Source organism: Sciurus carolinensis, chromosome 16, assembly GCF_902686445.1.
Source record: "Sciurus carolinensis chromosome 16, mSciCar1.2, whole genome shotgun sequence".
In the NCBI taxonomy this organism is placed as follows: domain Eukaryota; kingdom Metazoa; phylum Chordata; class Mammalia; order Rodentia; family Sciuridae; genus Sciurus; species Sciurus carolinensis.
The window spans coordinates 43663834-43681516 of NC_062228.1; the positions used below are offsets into that span (position 1 = coordinate 43663834).

A 17683-nucleotide genomic window follows, 5' to 3' on the forward strand; every position below is an offset into this window, starting at 1 on the left:
GCAGTAGGAGCCAAGAAGGGAAATGGGGCTGGCATGAGGGCAAGGCCCTCCTATATTCCCACATTATATCCCACCTCCCCAGGATCTACAACACAGTGAATGGGAAGCAAAAGAAGTGCTACAAGGGCTCTCAGGGTGATGAAGGGTCTCTGCTGAAGGTGAGGAGTTGAGGCCTCTGGGATGGGAGCCACACACCGGCACTCCCACAGGGGGCTCGTATCTGCCGCCTTGTGATGATGCCCTGTGCCAAGAGTCCACATGGAGTGGGTTGACAGTCAGTGGGGAGTGGAAAGTTTAGCCCAGGCCTCACAAAGGAGTGAAGCAGGTGGCCTGTGTGACACGGGGAACTCTTCCTGACAGGTCCACGTAGACCCCTCAGGCACCTTCCTGGCCACAAGCTGTTCTGACAAAAGCATCTCAGTGATAGACTTTTACTCAGGAGAGTGCGTTGCCAAGATGTTTGGCCATTCAGGTGAATAAACCTCGCTACCTGACTACCTCCCTTGCCACCCACAGCCTCTGACTCACACAGGCAGCTTCTCTGCTTTGCTTGCAGAAATTGTTACTGGCATGAAGTTCACTTATGACTGTCGTCATTTGATCACAGTATCTGGAGACAGGTGGGACATCCCTGGAGGCCATCCCTGACTGTACCCCTCTGATGAGGGCGGGCGGGGGGTTGGGGAAAGTGGGACCAGCCGCACTGTGCTCGCCACCTGCCTGCATGGAGAGCATTTCTAAGCTTTCCAACTCACTCCCATCTTGGATGGCGTACACCTTGGTTTTCACACCCAGTCCTGAGTTCAGATTCTAGATCTGTCACTTGTCTTATAACCTGGTCATTTCTCCTCGCTGAGCCTTACTTTACTCCTCTATGAGTGATGATACTGTCTACCTTGAAAATTGTATGACAAAAATTGACTGGGATGGGATATATAAATTTTGTAGCATGTGGTTGGTGCCCAAGGAAGTCCCTTTGTCCCTTTTGTCACTCCCTTTAGTTTACTACATTCATTCCCCAGAGTATCCTTCCTCAGGTCTTGAGACCCTCAGCGAAGGTGCTGATTTACTGGGATGACCTAGACCCAGGCCAGGGTATAGATCCAACAGTCCAGAGCCTCTGGGGAATGGGGTCTTGGCTGTGGTGACCTGGGTGGCTTTGGGTCAGCTGTTTCAGTGGCTCCCATGTTCACTTTGCTCCCTCTTCCACATCTCTCTTTTGCCTGTGCAGCTGTGTATTCATCTGGCACCTGGGCCCAGAGATTACCACCTGCATGAAGCAACACTTGCTGGAGATCAACCACCAGGAGCAACAGCGGCAACAGCAGCCCAAGGACAGAAAGTGGGGCAGCCAACCCAGGTCCTGGCAGCCCCATCCATTCCCCAGGGATCCTTGGAGAAGTGATGCTGGGGACATGACCAGGGCCAAAACAGCCTAATCAAGGAGACAGACTTTGGAAACAAAGTTCTAATAACACATGAGAAGAGTTTTAAAGTACAGAATCAGTGCGCTTGGCAATCCTCTGAGCACTGTGATACTGGAAGGGATGTGTCCCAAGGGTGTGGGGGAACCAAGGGTCCCTGACCGGTGATGATAGGGAGTGGGTGATCAGGAAGGATACTGGAAGGGAGTGTACAGTGGGAAGGGTGTAGTCCTCAAGTGAGACACAACCCCAGCCCAGTGGTGGGGTACTTATTTTGAACAGGAAAATTTTGGGGTTTGCCTCTCTGGTACCTCTGAGTCTGTCCCTGTCTGTGCTTCTCCTCTTGGATGCTTTGCCATTACCTCCATGTGGACTCCCAGGGCCCCATGAGAACCAGGCCTTGACATGGGCCAGTCCTGAGGTGGCATTGGAGTGTCACACAGACGTAGGCACCAAAGGAGTGGGCAGCTCCCTTTGGCTCTTGGTTTTGAGACTCGCACCACACTGTGGAGCTCCAGGGCCCACCTTGTCCAGACGATTTAGTCTCTCATACTCAGAATTAGTAAAGCTTTATTGCTTCCACCTGAGGGAACCCATTGACCCAGGACTGTGGCCTCATTGTGTGTCCCTTGCTGTGCTCTTGGAGAGTCTTGTCATCAAACCCAGCCTTTGTCATATCTCATTTATTAGTGGAGAGGGTGTGTCAAATGATCCATCTCATGGCACCATCTTGACTGGAAGCCAAGACTACGTTCCTGTGGAGTTTCGTACAGGGCCAGCTCAGCAAGTCCTCCCACTTCACCTCATTTATCTGTAATTCTCCCCTTTGATCCTCCTTCCTGGCTTTAGGCAGGAGACTTATGCATCCATGCCCAGTGAGATTCTATCCCTAAGCCCTGGAGAACAGACAGAAGATGAGCTGGAGGAAGAGTGTGAACCAGAAGAGCTGCTGAAAACACCATCCAAAGAGAAGTTGGATCCAGGTTGGGAAATGGGCTAGTCTGGAGGGGCCCTGCTTTGAACTGTCAGTATAGGGAATCATCGCTGGGTGGGTCTGGCCCACTACCTTACTTGACTCTTGAGTTGTTTGTCCTCTTTTCATGGATTCCATATGTCCTTCCAGGTCCTCAGTGCCTACTGACCAATGGCAAGCTGCCACTCTGGGCCAAGCGACTGGTGAGTCTTTCAGGAGAGTAGGATGCCTAGGGGCTGGCAAGGAGGCACCCTCCTCATTTTCCTCTTTTTCTGGAAACACTTACCCCTTCCCATGTCTTGCCTTTGTTTCGAAAACCTTGTTGTCCTTCCAGTTTCAGATCTGACAGCTCTGGGTTCATGCAACATGTGTGCCCTATGCCAGGCATTGTTCTGGCTGTTGGAGATAAGCAGTGTTCGAGGCAGACAAAAACCCCACCCTTCTCAGGCTCACTTATTAGTGTAACTACATTAAATAAGTAAATTATATAGTATGCTGAAACCTAATAAGTGCTATGGAGAAAAAGAGATTAAGAAGGAAAGTAAGGAGTGTTGGGGATGGCAATTTTAGGGTAAACAGAAAAGACCTTGCTAGTTAGATAATATTTGTTCTAGGCAGAACAGTATGCAAATGCCATGAGGCAGGATTGTGCTTAGTGTGTTCAAAGAACAGGCTGGTTGAGGTGTCTGGTTTGAGATAATTGAGAGGCAGAGAGGGAAGAGAAAGACTCAGAGGCAATAGGGACCAGATTGTGTGGGGTATGTGGGCTCTGGTGAGTCCTTCTTGTCCTTCGTCACCTTTCTTCATTAGATGGAGCCAAGGGAGGTCTTGGAGCCCAGGAAGGCTGTGATCTAACTCAGGCACTGATAGGACCCTGTGGCTGCACATGGGAAGCAGACTTAGGAACAGCTGGGAGGAGACTCCTGCAATAATCCAGGAGGGAGAGTCTGAGGACTAGACCAGGAGGAAATGATGGTTGGACTCTAGTTGGACTTCAGAGATAGAGCCAATCTATTGGATGTGAGGGGGAAAAAGAAGGACCAAGAAGATGTTAAGATGGAATGAATGACTGGGCGTGGTGGTGATGCACCCCTGGAATCCCAGCTAATTGGGAACCTGAGTCAAGAGGATCACAAGTTCAAGGTCAGTCTCAGCAATTTAGCAAGAGCCTATCTCCAAAAGGACTGGGGCTGGATGTGGTGGCGCATGCCTGTAATCCCAGCAATTGAGGAGCCTAAAGCAAGAGGATCACAAGTTCAAGGCCAGTCTGTGAGGCAGGGGGCAGTAAAGGAAGCAGATGGCTCACTCTCACACATCATTTGACAAGACCTTGTCTCAAAATAAAAGGACTGGGGATGTGGCTCATTGGTAGAGTGCTTCTGGATTCAATTCCTAGTACTAAAAAAACATGGAGTGAATGTTGACTTGGCTGAGGAATGAATGGGCTAGGAGCTGGTAGGTTAGAAGCCAACAGCAGAATCCTAAAATCTAGGTTGGAGTGTATTTCAGGAACAATGTCATTCCTCAGGGAGCATCCTTTTCTGCAGACCAGGTCAGGGCACCTGACTATGCTCACTCAGCCCCCCACCCAGCTTTTCCTTATGAGCACACATTACAGTCAGAATGACACTCAACAAATATTCATAGCATGACTCTGTTTTAAGTCTTTTTTTTTTTTTTTTTTTTTTGTGGTGCTGGGGATTTGAACCCAGGACCTTGTGCTTGCGAGGTAAGCACTCTACCAACCAAGCTATATTCCCAGCCCCTGTTTTAAGCTTTTTATATGTATTTTCTCATTGAATACTCAGTGAAGTAAGGGCTTCTTATCTCCATTTCACAGACAGGTTAAGTAACTAGTCAGGCGTCCCATTGCTAGGCATTAGAAGGTGTGGTTGACCCAATGCGGCCAGCTCCAGAGCCTGTCTTCTCAAACAGCACCGTCTGTCGTCTCTCCAGCAATGGTTTTGGTAGGAGGCAGTGGTAGATAGAACGAGAAGTAGCCATATTTTGGATGTATGGATGGCAGAGCTAACAGAATATGCAGATGATATACAGTGTGGAGCATAAGGGATAGACTCAGGGAAAGGAAGAAAGGATGAGGCCAAGGTTGGGGGCCTGAACAACTGGGAAGAATAACTGAGGCAGGGTTTTAGGAGGAACAAGTTTGGGGGATCAGGAATGGAGTTTTTAACATGTTAACTCAGGAATATCTACTATACATCCGTGCAGCTGCATTGAGAAAGGTTTAAGCTGGCGATGTTTCTGGAAGTTGTTTCTGAAAGGTTTTTAAAGCCAAGAGACTGGGTGAGGTCCGTGCAGTGTCACTGCAGTTGATGAGCACTTGGCTAGCTGTTTGACCATTCTCTCAAGCTAGGAGATGATGATGTGGCAGATGGCTCAGCCTTCAACACCAAGCGCAGCTACCAGCCTCATGGCCGCTGGGCAGAGCGAGCAGACCAGGAACCCCTCAAGACCATTCTGGATGCCCGGGACCTGGATTGCTACTTTACCCCGATGAAACCTGAAAGTCTGGAGGACTCCATTCTAGACACAGTGGAGCCACAGAGTCTGGCAGGCCTGCTAAGCGAGGTACAGCCTAACCCAGCCTACGGCCCCTCCCCCATGACTTCCCCACCAGGGCCTGGGGCTTCCATGCTTTCATTTTGAAAACAGGTCTGAGTGTCCAATTCTAGGGGTGTGGAGAAGATTATGAGAGAGGGTGGAGGGCAGGAGGGTGAACCCTGGGATTCTTTGGGAAATGGGTCATTTGAGGGTTAAGAAATTGGACCCTGGAACAGCCTATTCCTGAATGGGGGGCATTCAATTAGAGAGCTCTGGTTTAAGCCCCTGTGGCCTCTCTGGACCTACATTTTCCCCCAAAAAAATGGTCAAAACAATCTCCTCTGAATAAATTAATACCCAAAAACATAAATAAATAAGCAATTTCCTCTACCTCTGAGGATTTTTGTAGAAATCCAGTGCTAAGGACAGGGCCTGGGCCCCTGGAGAGAGATAACCAAGCAACTTTGCTCTTACCCTATTATATTCTAAGAGAACATTCTTTTTTATTCTAATACGTAATATATAATCTTTCTTCTAATATATATTATATATGCATTAATGCGCATAGATCTTAGGTATATAGCTTTATGGATTATCTGTGTAATTCATATGTATGTGCCACCTCTCCCCATTGATTGGTTTGCCCTTCCTTCCTTCCTTCTGTTCTTCCTTTCTTCTTTCCTAGAATTCAAACCAAGGGTTCTTTAACACTGAACTACATCCCCAGCCCTTTTTATTTTTGTTTTGAGACAGGGTCTCGCTAAGTTGCGTAGGGCCTCACTAAATTGCCAAAGCTGGTCTTGAACTTGGATTCTCCTGCCTCAGCCTCCTGAGTTGCTGGGATTACAGGCGTGCGCCACTGTACCCAGTGGTTTGCCTGTTCTTGAGCATCATATAAATGGACTCTCCGAGGGCTGGGCCTCTTATCATTTTTAGAGACATGCCTTTTCCCCACCTGTAAAGGGACAAGTAGTGCAGAGGGGAGCACAGAAGGAACTCAACAGGAGTACGGAGCTGAGCACTCTGCAGAGGCTCCAACTCATTGTCCAGCAGTGGGGCTACTGGCATTATTCCTGCTCTGTCATTTGTATAACAACTAGCATCCTGAGAGCCTCGGTGCCACTGCTGCCTCAGAATAGCTACGCTCTTCCCTCCCTAGTCAGAGAGTCCCCAGGAAGATGGCCACGGGCATTCCTCCTTCCTGCCCCTACAGAGGGAGTCATCTGAGGCCAGAGAGCTCATCATCTACTCCCTGGAGGCAGGAATGACAATCACAGGGACAGACAGGTGGGTCGCCTTTCCACCAAGGGCAGCCCTAGTTGGAAAGAAGAAACCTCCTTCTGATAGGCACACTCTGGAAGAACTGCTCTCTGCTCTGCTAGTGGGCCTGTGGGAATAAGGATGGGTGAGGCAGAGGGATGAGGCCAAGGAATGAGGCCCACGAAGGTCAGGAACCAGCACTGTAGCCTCAGCCACAGCCTCAGTTTCCTTGGCCCCAGCTGAAATGTCAGGGGTCCTGCAGGAAGGGCGCATTCAAAGGAACAAGAGAGGCTGGGGAAGTGCTCCCAGTAGGAGTAGGGTGCAGGGGCCTAGGAGCTCAGGGTGGGGGACAGTTGTTACCAGTATAATCCCCCCTGTTGGCATTTCAGTGAGAAGGAGGTGGAGTCAGGGCCTGGAGACCAGCAAGGTGACTCCTATCTCAGAGTCTCTTCCATCAGCTCTAAGGATCAGAGCCAACCTGAGGGTGAGTGAGAGGCAGACAGAGACCTATGAAAGTCTGTCCATTCAGCCAGGCCCCTTTTTGGGCATTGATGGGGACCTTGACCAAATCCTCCTGGAGCTCACTGTCTGTCTCAGAAGGCAAACATAGTCCTTGCTATTACTTGAACATTCTGGAATCCAGCAGCCCCCTAGCTGAGAGCCTAGCTCTGCCACCTCCTTGATATATAACTTACTGATCCATAAAAATGGGAAGTGGGCTATCATCACCTCCACTCTTCAGATGGGGAAACCAAAGCCCAGAGCAGCTGAGCCACATGCCCTGGCTCACCTATGAAGGGCCCCAGCAGTGGACTTCTGACCCATGCTCTGTTCCTGCAGACTCAGGGGAGTCAGAGGTCGACTTGGAGTGCAATTTTGCCACCATTCATTCCACCCCTCCACGACCTGACCCAGACCCTCAGTGTGCCATGATGAGGCCCCACATGGCAGGTGAGCCAGACACATGGGTTAGGGTATCGTATGGGTCCAAGAGAGTCACAATATATAATAACCCCTGGCCCCATATCAGCCCCGAGCCTCAGTTTCCTTGCCTGGAAGATGGGAACTTTTTCTATCAGCCCAGTGGCAACAGGGTGTGTGACAGGTTAGTCCAGCTTTCTCCATTGTCAAGTGACGTCTGCCATGACTCATGGCATTGACAGCTTTTTCTCCTCCCCATCCCTCCTCCTTGTCACCACTCTCTAGAATGCTCAGGTACAGCAGAAGAATCATCCCAACCTGAAGGACCAGGCTTGGCCAACAGCTCCCTGCCTCAGACCCCTGAGCAGGAGAAGTTTCTCCGCCACCATTTTGAGACACTTACTAATGCCCACTCTGAAGGTAGGGTCCAACCCAGTACCAGACCTGCCTGGGCTGTCCATCCAGTGCTGAGCACAGCGTGGGTGTCCCTGGGGTAGGTCTTCTCCTGGCAGAGCAGAACAGACGACCTCTTTTCTTAAGGACGAGCTGCACAGTTCCTCTCCCTGCTCTGTTGGCTTCTGAAGCACATGTGTTGTGTCTGCTGATGGGGCTTCTGGGAATCTACTGGCTGGCTTGTGGGTCTACCTGCATCCAGGGCTGATTGACCAAGAGGATTCTGAGGTCCCTGTCTATCATCTTCCCCTAGAGCTTTTCCATGGATCCCTGGAAGACACAAAGGTCTCTGACTCCGAGGACTACTTCTTCAATCCCCGCCTGAGCATCTCAGCCCAGTTTCTCTCACGCCTCCAAAAGAATTCCAGGTTAGACGCTAGTAACCCCCTCCATTCCCCTACCCCTACAGGCATCCCAGGGCAGGCTTTATGAGTGTCTCTCTCTCATCTGGCTTCCTTCCCTCAGGTTTACCCCTGCCTTCCCTTCCCAACTGCCCCTGCACCTTTTGAAGTCTCCAGAGGTCAAGCCCACAGGCCAAGGGGGAAGCCAGCCCAAAACAGAGCTCCTGAGAGCAGGTACTGGCTACGCCTCCCCAGACAGGACCAACGTGAGTATTGGAGTCACCTCCCTCAGGGCGCAGAACTGAGAGCTAGGAGGCCTTGTCCTCACCTTAGCTGTGCTTGCAGGTCCTCTCTGGGGGGAAGACTGAGGAGTCTCTTGAGACCCTGGAGGCCTGGTGCCCGCTGAGTAAGTCTCCCCAGTTCCACACAAACAGCCCTGGGTCTCTCATCAAGCATCCCTGGGTGCCCAGCTTAACTGTGGGAAGGGTCCATTCAGACCCTGTAGCCTCTAGGGCAGGGCCGTGTCTTCCAGCTCTGTGACTGATGTGTTGAGGTGAGCCATCTGCTTCCTTTCCAGGCCCCTGCCTCACAGGCCTGGTGCCCTATGTCGCTGCCTCTTCAGTGCCAACCATGGACAGGAAACCGACACCCACATCCATATCTGCCCCAGGCCTGGCTCAGGGTGTCTTCTCCCCCTCCACCTGTTCGTACATGGAGACCACTGCTAGCTCTCATGCCAGGATGTCACGCAGCATCTCCCTTGGGGACAGTGAGAGCCCAGTCATGGCTGAGCTAGCCAGGCCCCTCCCTAGGCCCTCATCCATGGGGGAACTGGCCTCCTTGGGCCAAGAGCTCAAGGCCATCACCACCAGAGTGATACCCAATTCTAACAGTGAAGGCCAAGAACCTGCCCTGCCTTCCTGGGGCAACCATGAGGCTCGAGCCAGCCTCAGACTGACCCTGTCAAGTGTCTATGATAGGCTCCTCCTGCCCCCACCCCCACTGGAGACACCTACCACGTGTGTCTGGTCCCGGGAGTTCACAGACACCCAACCTGATATAGCAGTTACAGAAGGCAGCTTCCCAGCCCCCAGCCCTGTCGATGTGAGCACCCTGAGGCTCCACACCTCTGTCTTTCTCCCAAAGCTCCCAGCCCCTGAGCCCCTCACCCCTCCTGCCCACCCCAACAGTCCCCAGCTTCTAGAGGCTAGGCCTGGGGTCCTTGGTAGCACCAAGTCCCTCCTGGAGCCCACCCCTGGTGAGTGTCACCCTTGGGACAAGGGACAGACCCCTAAGCTCATCTCCTGTGCTAATCGGCTCATCTTCCAATCTGGGCACTTGATCTAACCACAGGGACTCTGCTACTCATTCATTTGTTTATTCATTTACATAAATATTTAATGAGCACATCACATATATTTGTTAGAATTTTTTCTAGGCCCTGGGGACATGGGACATGGTGGTAGACAAAGTAACAGAGAATTGACATTCTTTATTGGGGGAGATACCCAGACAAAATCTATAAGGAAAGTGTCAAATGTATCAGAATAAGTAAGAGAACCGGTTGGGTAGTGAGAAGGCAGGCACTGGTGGCCATTCTATGCAGGAGGATGAGAACAGGCTACCGGGAGGTTACATTTAGCAAAGACCTGCAGTGGGGAGGGGAGGGGAGGAGAGGGAGCACTGGGGACTGAGGGAGGTGTTCTAGACAGGGGGACAACAGTCCCAACCATCTGGACTTTTCCCAGGCCAGTGGAAAGCCAAAGTGTCTTGCTCGTTCCCTCCTCTCCACCCACAGATGCACCCAGTCTGATCCGGGGCAGCCCTGGACACTGGAGGGAACCTGGTCTGCCAGCTGAGGTCTTTCCCTCAACTCCCCCTGAACTGAGCAGTGTGGGGAACATCGTGCAGAGACTGCAGACTGCCTTCCAAGAAGCCCTGGACCTTTATCACATGGTAAGCTAACAAGCCAGGGTTGAGGAAGCTCCCTGGGACTGTCTGGCCTGGCTGGCCCCTGATAAAGTGTCATCCCTTACAGTTGGTCTCCAGCAGCCAGGTGGGCACTGAACAGCAGCAAGCACAGACTGAGCTGGCCTCCACCTTCCTTTGGATCCACACCCAGCTAGAAGCCAGCGACTGGCTGGTTGGGACTGATGTGGCCCCAGCCCCAACCCTACCCAGCCCAGATCCCCCATCTCCACCCACACTATGCCCCCTGGCCAGTCCAGGTCCCCCGTTCCCACCTATGCTCTGCCCTCTGGCCAGCCCAGACCTGCAAGCCCTATTGGAACACTACTCAGAGCTGCTGGTGCAGGCCGTGCGCAGGAAGGCACGGGGACACTGAGGCTAGCAACCCTCCTGTTCTGAAGAAATTGATATTTTAAGGAATAAACGGATAACTTGGAGCAATAGTTCCTGGTGTGTGTCTTGGCCCATCCACAAAGCCACCTTCAGGTGGATGCAAGGAGGGAGGGAAGAGAGCCATGCTCAGGTAGACCTGCCTGGGGACTCACGTGTGTCCTGTTCTGGGATGCTGACAGGATCATGGAACCAGGATAATGACCCCTGGGCCTGGCCTCCCACATCTCCTGTCCCCAGCCCACTGAGCTATTATAGAGGGATCATGTGTAGTCCTTCCCCACTAATGCTCAGCTGTACTCCAGACAGGGGCTGGCCCCCCTTCCCTGCCCACTGCTGATAACCTGCAAACCCACAGGAACTGCTGAGCAGATCACCACCATCAACCTTGCCCACTAGTACATGTGTTGCCATACCACGGGTCCTTTAAGGTCCAGGCTGCTGTTGTCCCATCTGCAATAGTGAAAGAAGGAGAGAGAATAGACCGGCAGCAGGCCCTGGCCACCCAGCAGCTGGGACTAGTCATTCTTTCTCCAGCAAAACTGAATCCAACTTCAATCCATGAACTGCCAGCAAGCATCTGGTCACATGATGTATCTGCCAAGAAGGCCACTCTCATTGATACCGACGTTGACGAGTTCTGCTTCCTCAGGTATTGAAGTATAACAACCAGAGAAGCACGCCAAGGCAAGCATATATTAAGCAGATTTTTTTAAAAAGTAGTAACTGTAAGCTCGGGGGCACGGCTAGTGGCCAAATAAATTCGGACAGAAAGAGCCTAAGCAAGCTTTATTGGAATTAGGCTCTCGGGCAAAATTCCCAGCCCCCCGGGGTACAGGTCAGGGTAGGGAGCTAGAGAAAATCCGCACATGGCCCCGGCTGCCCAGGGTCTTTATAAGCCGGAGTGGGCGGGGGTCCTGCTGAGTGACAGGTGGATGTAAGGGTCAGTGGAGTTTTCCTGCCCGTTTGATTGGTCGCCATGTGGCGTGCTGCCCTTTGCCTCAGTCCCTCATGTAGTCGCCCAAATCCCGACCTAACAGTAACCACAAATACTCTGCTACTCATTCATTTGTTTATTCTTCCAGTGGGCCATGGCTGATGTTCTAGAATCCCAAGAAGTGAGTACACCCTACATCTTTTATAGATTAGGGTCTCCTTTGTTCTGTTCTCCCCCACCCCCCCTTATCTTTCTCCTTCCTGCCTATGTGACTAGGCTCAGGAATTGCCAGTGGCGGGGCAAAAAAGTTGAGAAGCAGATTGCAGGGGAAGGGCCAAATGGAGAGTCAGGCAGGTAGGGGGCCTAGGGGGTGTTAATTAGCAATTCCCTGCCTGCAGCATTTTGGGAGGGGTAGTTAGGCAGGTAACCTTGATGATCAAAAGGACTCTGTAGACACTGACATTCCAATCTCCCAGGGAGGTCTCCAACTTCCCAGACTCAGATGACCTTCATTCCTCAATTTGACCAGATTTCTTATTCTACATTAACTGCCTGTCCTCAATTCTGGCTTCATCATGTCCACAAATGCCCCCAAAGTCCCAAACTCCTGTGTATAAAGGAAACTAGACAGGCCATGGTTCTCTCCTAAAACAGTCCCACCTGCTGTGGCCTGAGTTCTTCCTTGCCTGTTGGTGGTCATGGCCCATCAGCAACAGCTCAGTGGGACCCAATTCCTCACCCAGGGTCCCTGAGCTGAGACATGAACCTAAGTTTGCCTAGTGGCAGAGCTGGACTCCCTAATGTGGGGACACAGCCCTTTGCTGCCATAATATGTGACACCTCAAGACCAATCATGCTGTTGTTCAGAAACACCTGTCAGCCCCTCTAGGTGCCTGTTACTGTTTGATACTTCAAGGTGAGGAAAAGGTCAGGGGAAGCATCTGCCTGGTGGCACTCACCTTCCAGAAAGCAGCACGGACACTGAAATTAAAATGATAGCCATGTAACTAGGGTAGGCCAAGAGGTTCACCATGCTGGTTGAAAGGTCAGGGAAGGACTTTCCTAGGTGACATTTGAGCTGGGGCTTGATAGAGGACATTTCAGGAATAAATTGAAGCAGATAGAAAATCCAGTGTTAAGGCACCGTGTGGGGATCAGACATAGAATGTGTAAGGAACAACAGCCGAGCTAGGATGACTGAAACAGAACGGGTGGGGAGGAGTAACAGGAGTTCCATCAGACAGGGCCCCCCTGGCTTTTTAACATTTAAATCCAAGAAACAATTGCTTTTTTCTAAAATCCCTGTTCTTGATGTTTGGGGGAAATGTCCAATAATTGTTTATTTGTCAAGTCTCCCTCTGCCTTAGGGAACCAGGTGGCCCAGAACTTCCAAGCAGATTTGACCTTTGCCCCAGGGGCTCCCTCCAGGTCCACATACCATCCTCAAAGGACTGATGACCTTCCTGCCATTGTTTGGTCTCTGTTGCTCAAGATTCCTGGAGACAGATTTGGTTTGGTGTCCACTTCTTCATGGAATAACCCCTCTTTCCACTCTGCATCATACTAAACTCCAAGTAACAAACACTTGGACCCAGGTGAAGGACATGGAGAATAGGTCCAAGGACATTTTCCCTATCTGCAGCTCCTCCCCCACCCACCTTGACTGGGGTAAAATTAAAGCTTTTGTCATTAAAATTCCAGGCCTCAGCCTGAGCAAAGGAACACAAAAAGAACCTGACTGACACCTAACCCCAACCTAATGGGTCAACTGACCCCAATAGTTAAGCCCCAGGAAATTCCCTATTCACATTCCTGTCCCACCCTAATGGATCAGCTACCCCAATACAATGAACCCCAGGAATTACCCTCTTGGCTCACCCTAAATGAAGCCTATACAACCCAGACCCCTTGCTTCATCCAGCCACCATTTTCTGCCCCAGAAATGAGCCTCGCCAGGGTTCCATGGACTCCACCACTGAATACTGGATAAAGGAAAGCTTGCTGATCCAATGTTTGTTTCTGTCTCCAGGCTTCATCATGTGGGTGTAATTTATACTAACACCAAGCTTAGGGACATTTGTTACTCTTGATTATGTCATCATTAAGATATGGAAAGTGAAAAAAAACCCAAAACAGTGAGACCTGAAAAAGGGGAGTGAAAAGATAGCTTTCTCAGCGCATTCCTTCCCAGTGACAGAACAATCCCTAGAAAGGAAGCCAAAGCATCCATCCTTCCCCAGATACATCCTTTCCCAGTGACGGTACAATGGGAACCTGAAGGGGAAGAGATGAACACTAAACGCTGACCCCAGACTGTTCTCCAAGTAGAACTAGTGCCCACTAGGAACAAGTTTAAATTCTCACAAATCTGTTTCCTGAGTGCCCAAACTGATATGCTCACTAAACCACCCCTCAAAAATAACCTGTATAAACCCAGTCCCTTTCTTGGTTCAGTGGCTCATTTTCCACTAGGAAAGTGGGTTCACCGGCACCATTTCATCCCCTCACCCCCTGTTCTTGAATGAAGAGCCGAGATGACTCATGAGGTCACCAGTCATCGTGCCTGCCTGGTGTGCTGACAGTCTACCTGAGTCAGTTTCGCCCTTCCACTTAGCGCCTCACACTTGACACATGGCTGCTGTAGCACCCAGCAGTACATCCTCGTCCAACCAGAAGCAAAGGCATGAAGCAGCAGACCCAAGGTGGCAGGAAAGAAATACAAATTCTCAGAGTCCTCCACTTCAGATTCATCACAGGCCACAGGAATGGAGATTTCTTCAATTTGCTTGGGCCATTGCTCCTGTTCTGGGCATTTTGCCACTGACGCAAAATTGGGTTCTCAGCAAGAAAAGAGGGTGGGCTGATTGTTAGGAAGGTCTATATCCCCTTTTTCAAATGACAAATTTTGAGGGGAGGGGTGGGAGGTACTGAATATTGAATCCAGGTCCACTCTACCAATGGACTACATCCCCACCCCTTTTAAAAAATACACACTGAAGGGTTATGGAAAATAATATTCCTGTAAGGTAGCCCGGGAAGAAAAATGGAGAGAGGCGGAGCTCTGGAGGAGGGAGGGGAAACTAGCCAAGAATTAACCTCCCAGCAGATCCTTTTCTGATAATGATGGGCCCTAAACCTTGACCTTCCCCATGGCAATGGAAGCCCAGCAAATGACAATAGGCAAGATTTGAGTACTCATCACGCAGGATCTGGACTCTTATCTCCCCAGACAACAATGAGTTTCAACCTTTATACAACCAACTGCCTAAGTTAAAGTTTTAACCTGTACAACTAGCCCCTGTCAGTCAAAACTGCAGGTAAACAGCTCCCAATGATTACATCATCCTCATTGTACCCTATTAAACCAAAATCCTTTCCATAACTGAAGCCATTTTCGCATCCAGAAAATAAGCCCTGACAATGTGATGCCTGAGTTGGCGAATAAATAAAGACTTCTCTGAATCTGTTAAGGTCTGCAATCCCATCCTTTTGCACTTACACACACAATGAAATACTACTCAGCCATAAAGAAGAATGAAATCACAGCATTTGCCAGTAAACAGATGAAACTGGAGACTTTCATGTTAAGTGAAATAAACCAATCCCAAAAAAACAAAGTCCAACAAGGCCCTGGGTTCGATCCCCAGCACCGCAAAAAAAAAAAAAAAAAAAAAAAAACAAAGTCCAGATATTCTCTCTCTGACATGCGAATGATGACTCACAATAGGCAAAGTGGAGGAGTGGAAGTTCATCAGATTAGACAGGGAGTGGGTAGAGGGAGAGGGGATGGTATTAGATACCGAAAATGAAAAATCCCCAAGATAATGTGGCCTGGGAAAAGGGGGTGAAAAAGAAGGCCATGCACTCACAGCCTTCATCTCCCAAGACAAAGGTTTTCTGGATACCGACTGCAGACAGGGAGAAAGTGTTTTATTACCCCTAAAATGACAGTATCTAAAAGGCAGTAATCCCCTTCAAAAACAGATTCTCTCCAGACACTGCAGACCCTCAACCCAGGTTAAATTCCTAAGCCCTCAGACTAACACTTTCACTGATTAATAGAACAGACCCCCGAATCCTGAGTGCCCAAGAAAAACTGATATGCTCATTAGACCAATCCTCACAATAACCTATATAAAACCAGTGTGAGCTCATGGCCCACAAACGACGGAGGCCGGAGATGGGAAGCAAACCTCAGATTAGCAAGTTCTCCTTTATTCTGCAGCGAAGTCCATGGATCAGGCATGGGAGGGCCCATTTTCTGGGTGTGGAGCTGGCCCCCAGGTTATAGAAGGAGTCTGGGTTTTACAATTTCTTTGGAGACTGCAGACATGCAGTTTTGACAGCTGGGGCTAGTTGTACAGGTTAGAACCTTAACTTAGGAAGGTAGTTGTAAAAAGGTTGAAACTCATTATCTGGGGAGATAGGAGTCCAGATCCTGAGGAATGAGTACTCAAATATTGCCCATTGTTTTACTTTTTCTGAGATTCATTGTTTCCCAGAATTTCAATATTTTCTGTGCCTCCATTGAGGACTAATTTGTGATGGGGGAAGATCAAAGTCCAGGACCCAGCATTTCAATATTTGCCTTCTTCCTTCAAGATGCACTGGGGCTGGGAAGGTGTAAAGGTTTGCTTTTGGTGGAGATGCTGGGGATGAACCCGAGAAGGGATAAAAGTTTGCTTTTCCCTCAGGGCCCATCTTTATGGGAAAGGATGTCTGGGAGATGTTTAATGTTTGGTCAGTTTCCCCTCCCTCCTCCCAAGCCACACTGTCCCTCCATTTTTCTTGGGGAGCTCTCTTGTAGGAATATTATTTTCCATAGTCCTTTACTCAGTCCCTTCCTTTGTTCGGTAGCTCATTTTCCACCAGGAAAGTGGGTCCACCAATGCCATTTCATCCCTGCATCCCATGTTCCTGTGAGAAACTTTGTTCCTGAATAAATAGTTGAGATGATTCATGAGGTTTGCATCCTGCCTGGTCTTTTTGTGCTAACAGATGGGAATGGGAAAGACAGAATGAATCAGACATAACTTTCGTATGTTCATATACAAATACACGACCAGTGAAACTCCACAACACATACAGCCATGGAATGGGAAGTTATATTCCATGTATGCGTGATATGTCAAAATACATTCTACTGTCATGTATAACTAAAAAGAACAAATATAAAAATTTTTTAAAGTATTATTTTGAGACAATCTTACTAAGTTGCCCAGACTGGTCTCCAACTTGTGATCCTCCTGTCTCAGCCTCCCAAGTAACTAGGATTATAGGCATGCACCACTATGCCCAGTCCAAATGAATTTTTAATCCCTGGAAAGATCAGAGTTGATCTTTGGACAAACCACATGGTTAAGAAACCCCGGCCATTGGTTGGTGGGGTGTGTGTGGGCATGAGATTTGTGAACCAACAGGGTCCCAGCAGGAAGATAATGGCATGCTCCTGCTCAAGTTCATATGGGCTATTCCAGAAAGTTAAACAAACAAAAGAATCATTTGCAAAAAAAGTGGGCAGGGACTAGGGAAACCTCCAGAGCTGATACAGTATCCGAAGACTGGTGCCAGAGGGGAGTTTTTTTTTCACCTGCAGGCAGGAGGTACAAAAGGAAGGAACAAATTCTGGGGAGACAGCTACCCTGAGAGGAACTTTGACCCTGGCAACTGTACAGGAGGGAGCTGGGGGAATCAGCACCCTGATCTTACCTCCTCCCCCATCTCCTGGGGGACACCCCTCTATCTAAATCCTACTGGAAGCCAGAGACCATGGGGACAGGAGGCAACAGGGTCAGCTCCCCAGGGCATGGAGCAGGGCTGGGCAAGACAGAGAAGGGCGTGGGGGCAAATGATGCCTGGAACCATTTTCTTCCCAAATCTTTTTTTAGAAGCAACACAGGAGCCAGTTGACCCAGGAGACATGGTGGTGGGCACAGAGAACTGGGCACCTGAGAAGAAACAAAGCGGCCGGTAGCTGTGGCGCATGCCTGCAATCCCAGTGACAGGAATCTGTCGCAGGAGGATTGCAAATTCTAGGCCAGCCTCGGTAACTTAGTGAGACCCTGTCTCAAAATTTGAAAAAGTAGGGGGCAGGGGATGTAGCTCAGTGGTGAAGCACCACCAGGTTCAATCCACCTGCTAGCTCGCCCTTCACTGTAACCCACCCCTGTGTCATGTACCCTTAGTCTCCCCCATAGCTGAAATGGCCAGGAAGCTCCAGCCGGTAGGTACTGAGCTGCCAAATCTGTGTGAGGCACACCAGTCATGGCTGCATAAAATCCAGCATCTGCGACGTGGAGGCGCCACTTAAAACAGTATCAGCAGATCCACAGCCTTCCTGGCCACTTCACCCCTCGAAGCTTCTTAACCACCCTATTTACATATCAGCCTCTGCTGGACCCCATGCTAAATGCTCTTTGAATGTGATCTACCGGGATCTTCAACACAACATGAC

General features: G+C 49.9%; 1 protein-coding gene across 4 annotated transcripts in view; it reads left to right on the top strand.

The window, feature by feature from the left end:
* Wdr62 (WD repeat domain 62) overlaps positions 1–10339 on the top strand; it is a 39114-nt gene extending 28775 nt beyond the window's left edge. For 2 of the 4 annotated variants that reach the window (XM_047527417.1, XM_047527419.1), the window contains 17 exons: positions 83–158; positions 361–472; positions 557–620; positions 1232–1360; positions 2274–2407; positions 2548–2600; positions 4768–4986; positions 6119–6246; positions 6609–6703; positions 7060–7170; positions 7426–7560; positions 7847–7961; positions 8059–8200; positions 8280–8340; positions 8512–9192; positions 9733–9890; positions 9973–10339. In XM_047527417.1, the coding sequence (XP_047383373.1) occupies positions 83–158; positions 361–472; positions 557–620; positions 1232–1360; positions 2274–2407; positions 2548–2600; positions 4768–4986; positions 6119–6246; positions 6609–6703; positions 7060–7170; positions 7426–7560; positions 7847–7961; positions 8059–8200; positions 8280–8340; positions 8512–9192; positions 9733–9890; positions 9973–10278 (2719 nt within the window). In that variant the 3' untranslated portion in view covers positions 10279–10339. The remainder of the gene's footprint in view (positions 1–82; positions 159–360; positions 473–556; positions 621–1231; positions 1361–2273; positions 2408–2547; positions 2601–4767; positions 4987–6118; positions 6247–6608; positions 6704–7059; positions 7171–7425; positions 7561–7846; positions 7962–8058; positions 8201–8279; positions 8341–8511; positions 9193–9732; positions 9891–9972) is intronic. The other 2 variants (XM_047527420.1, XM_047527418.1) reach the window with 2 other exon arrangements.
* The last annotated feature ends 7344 nt before the right edge of the window (positions 10340–17683 follow it).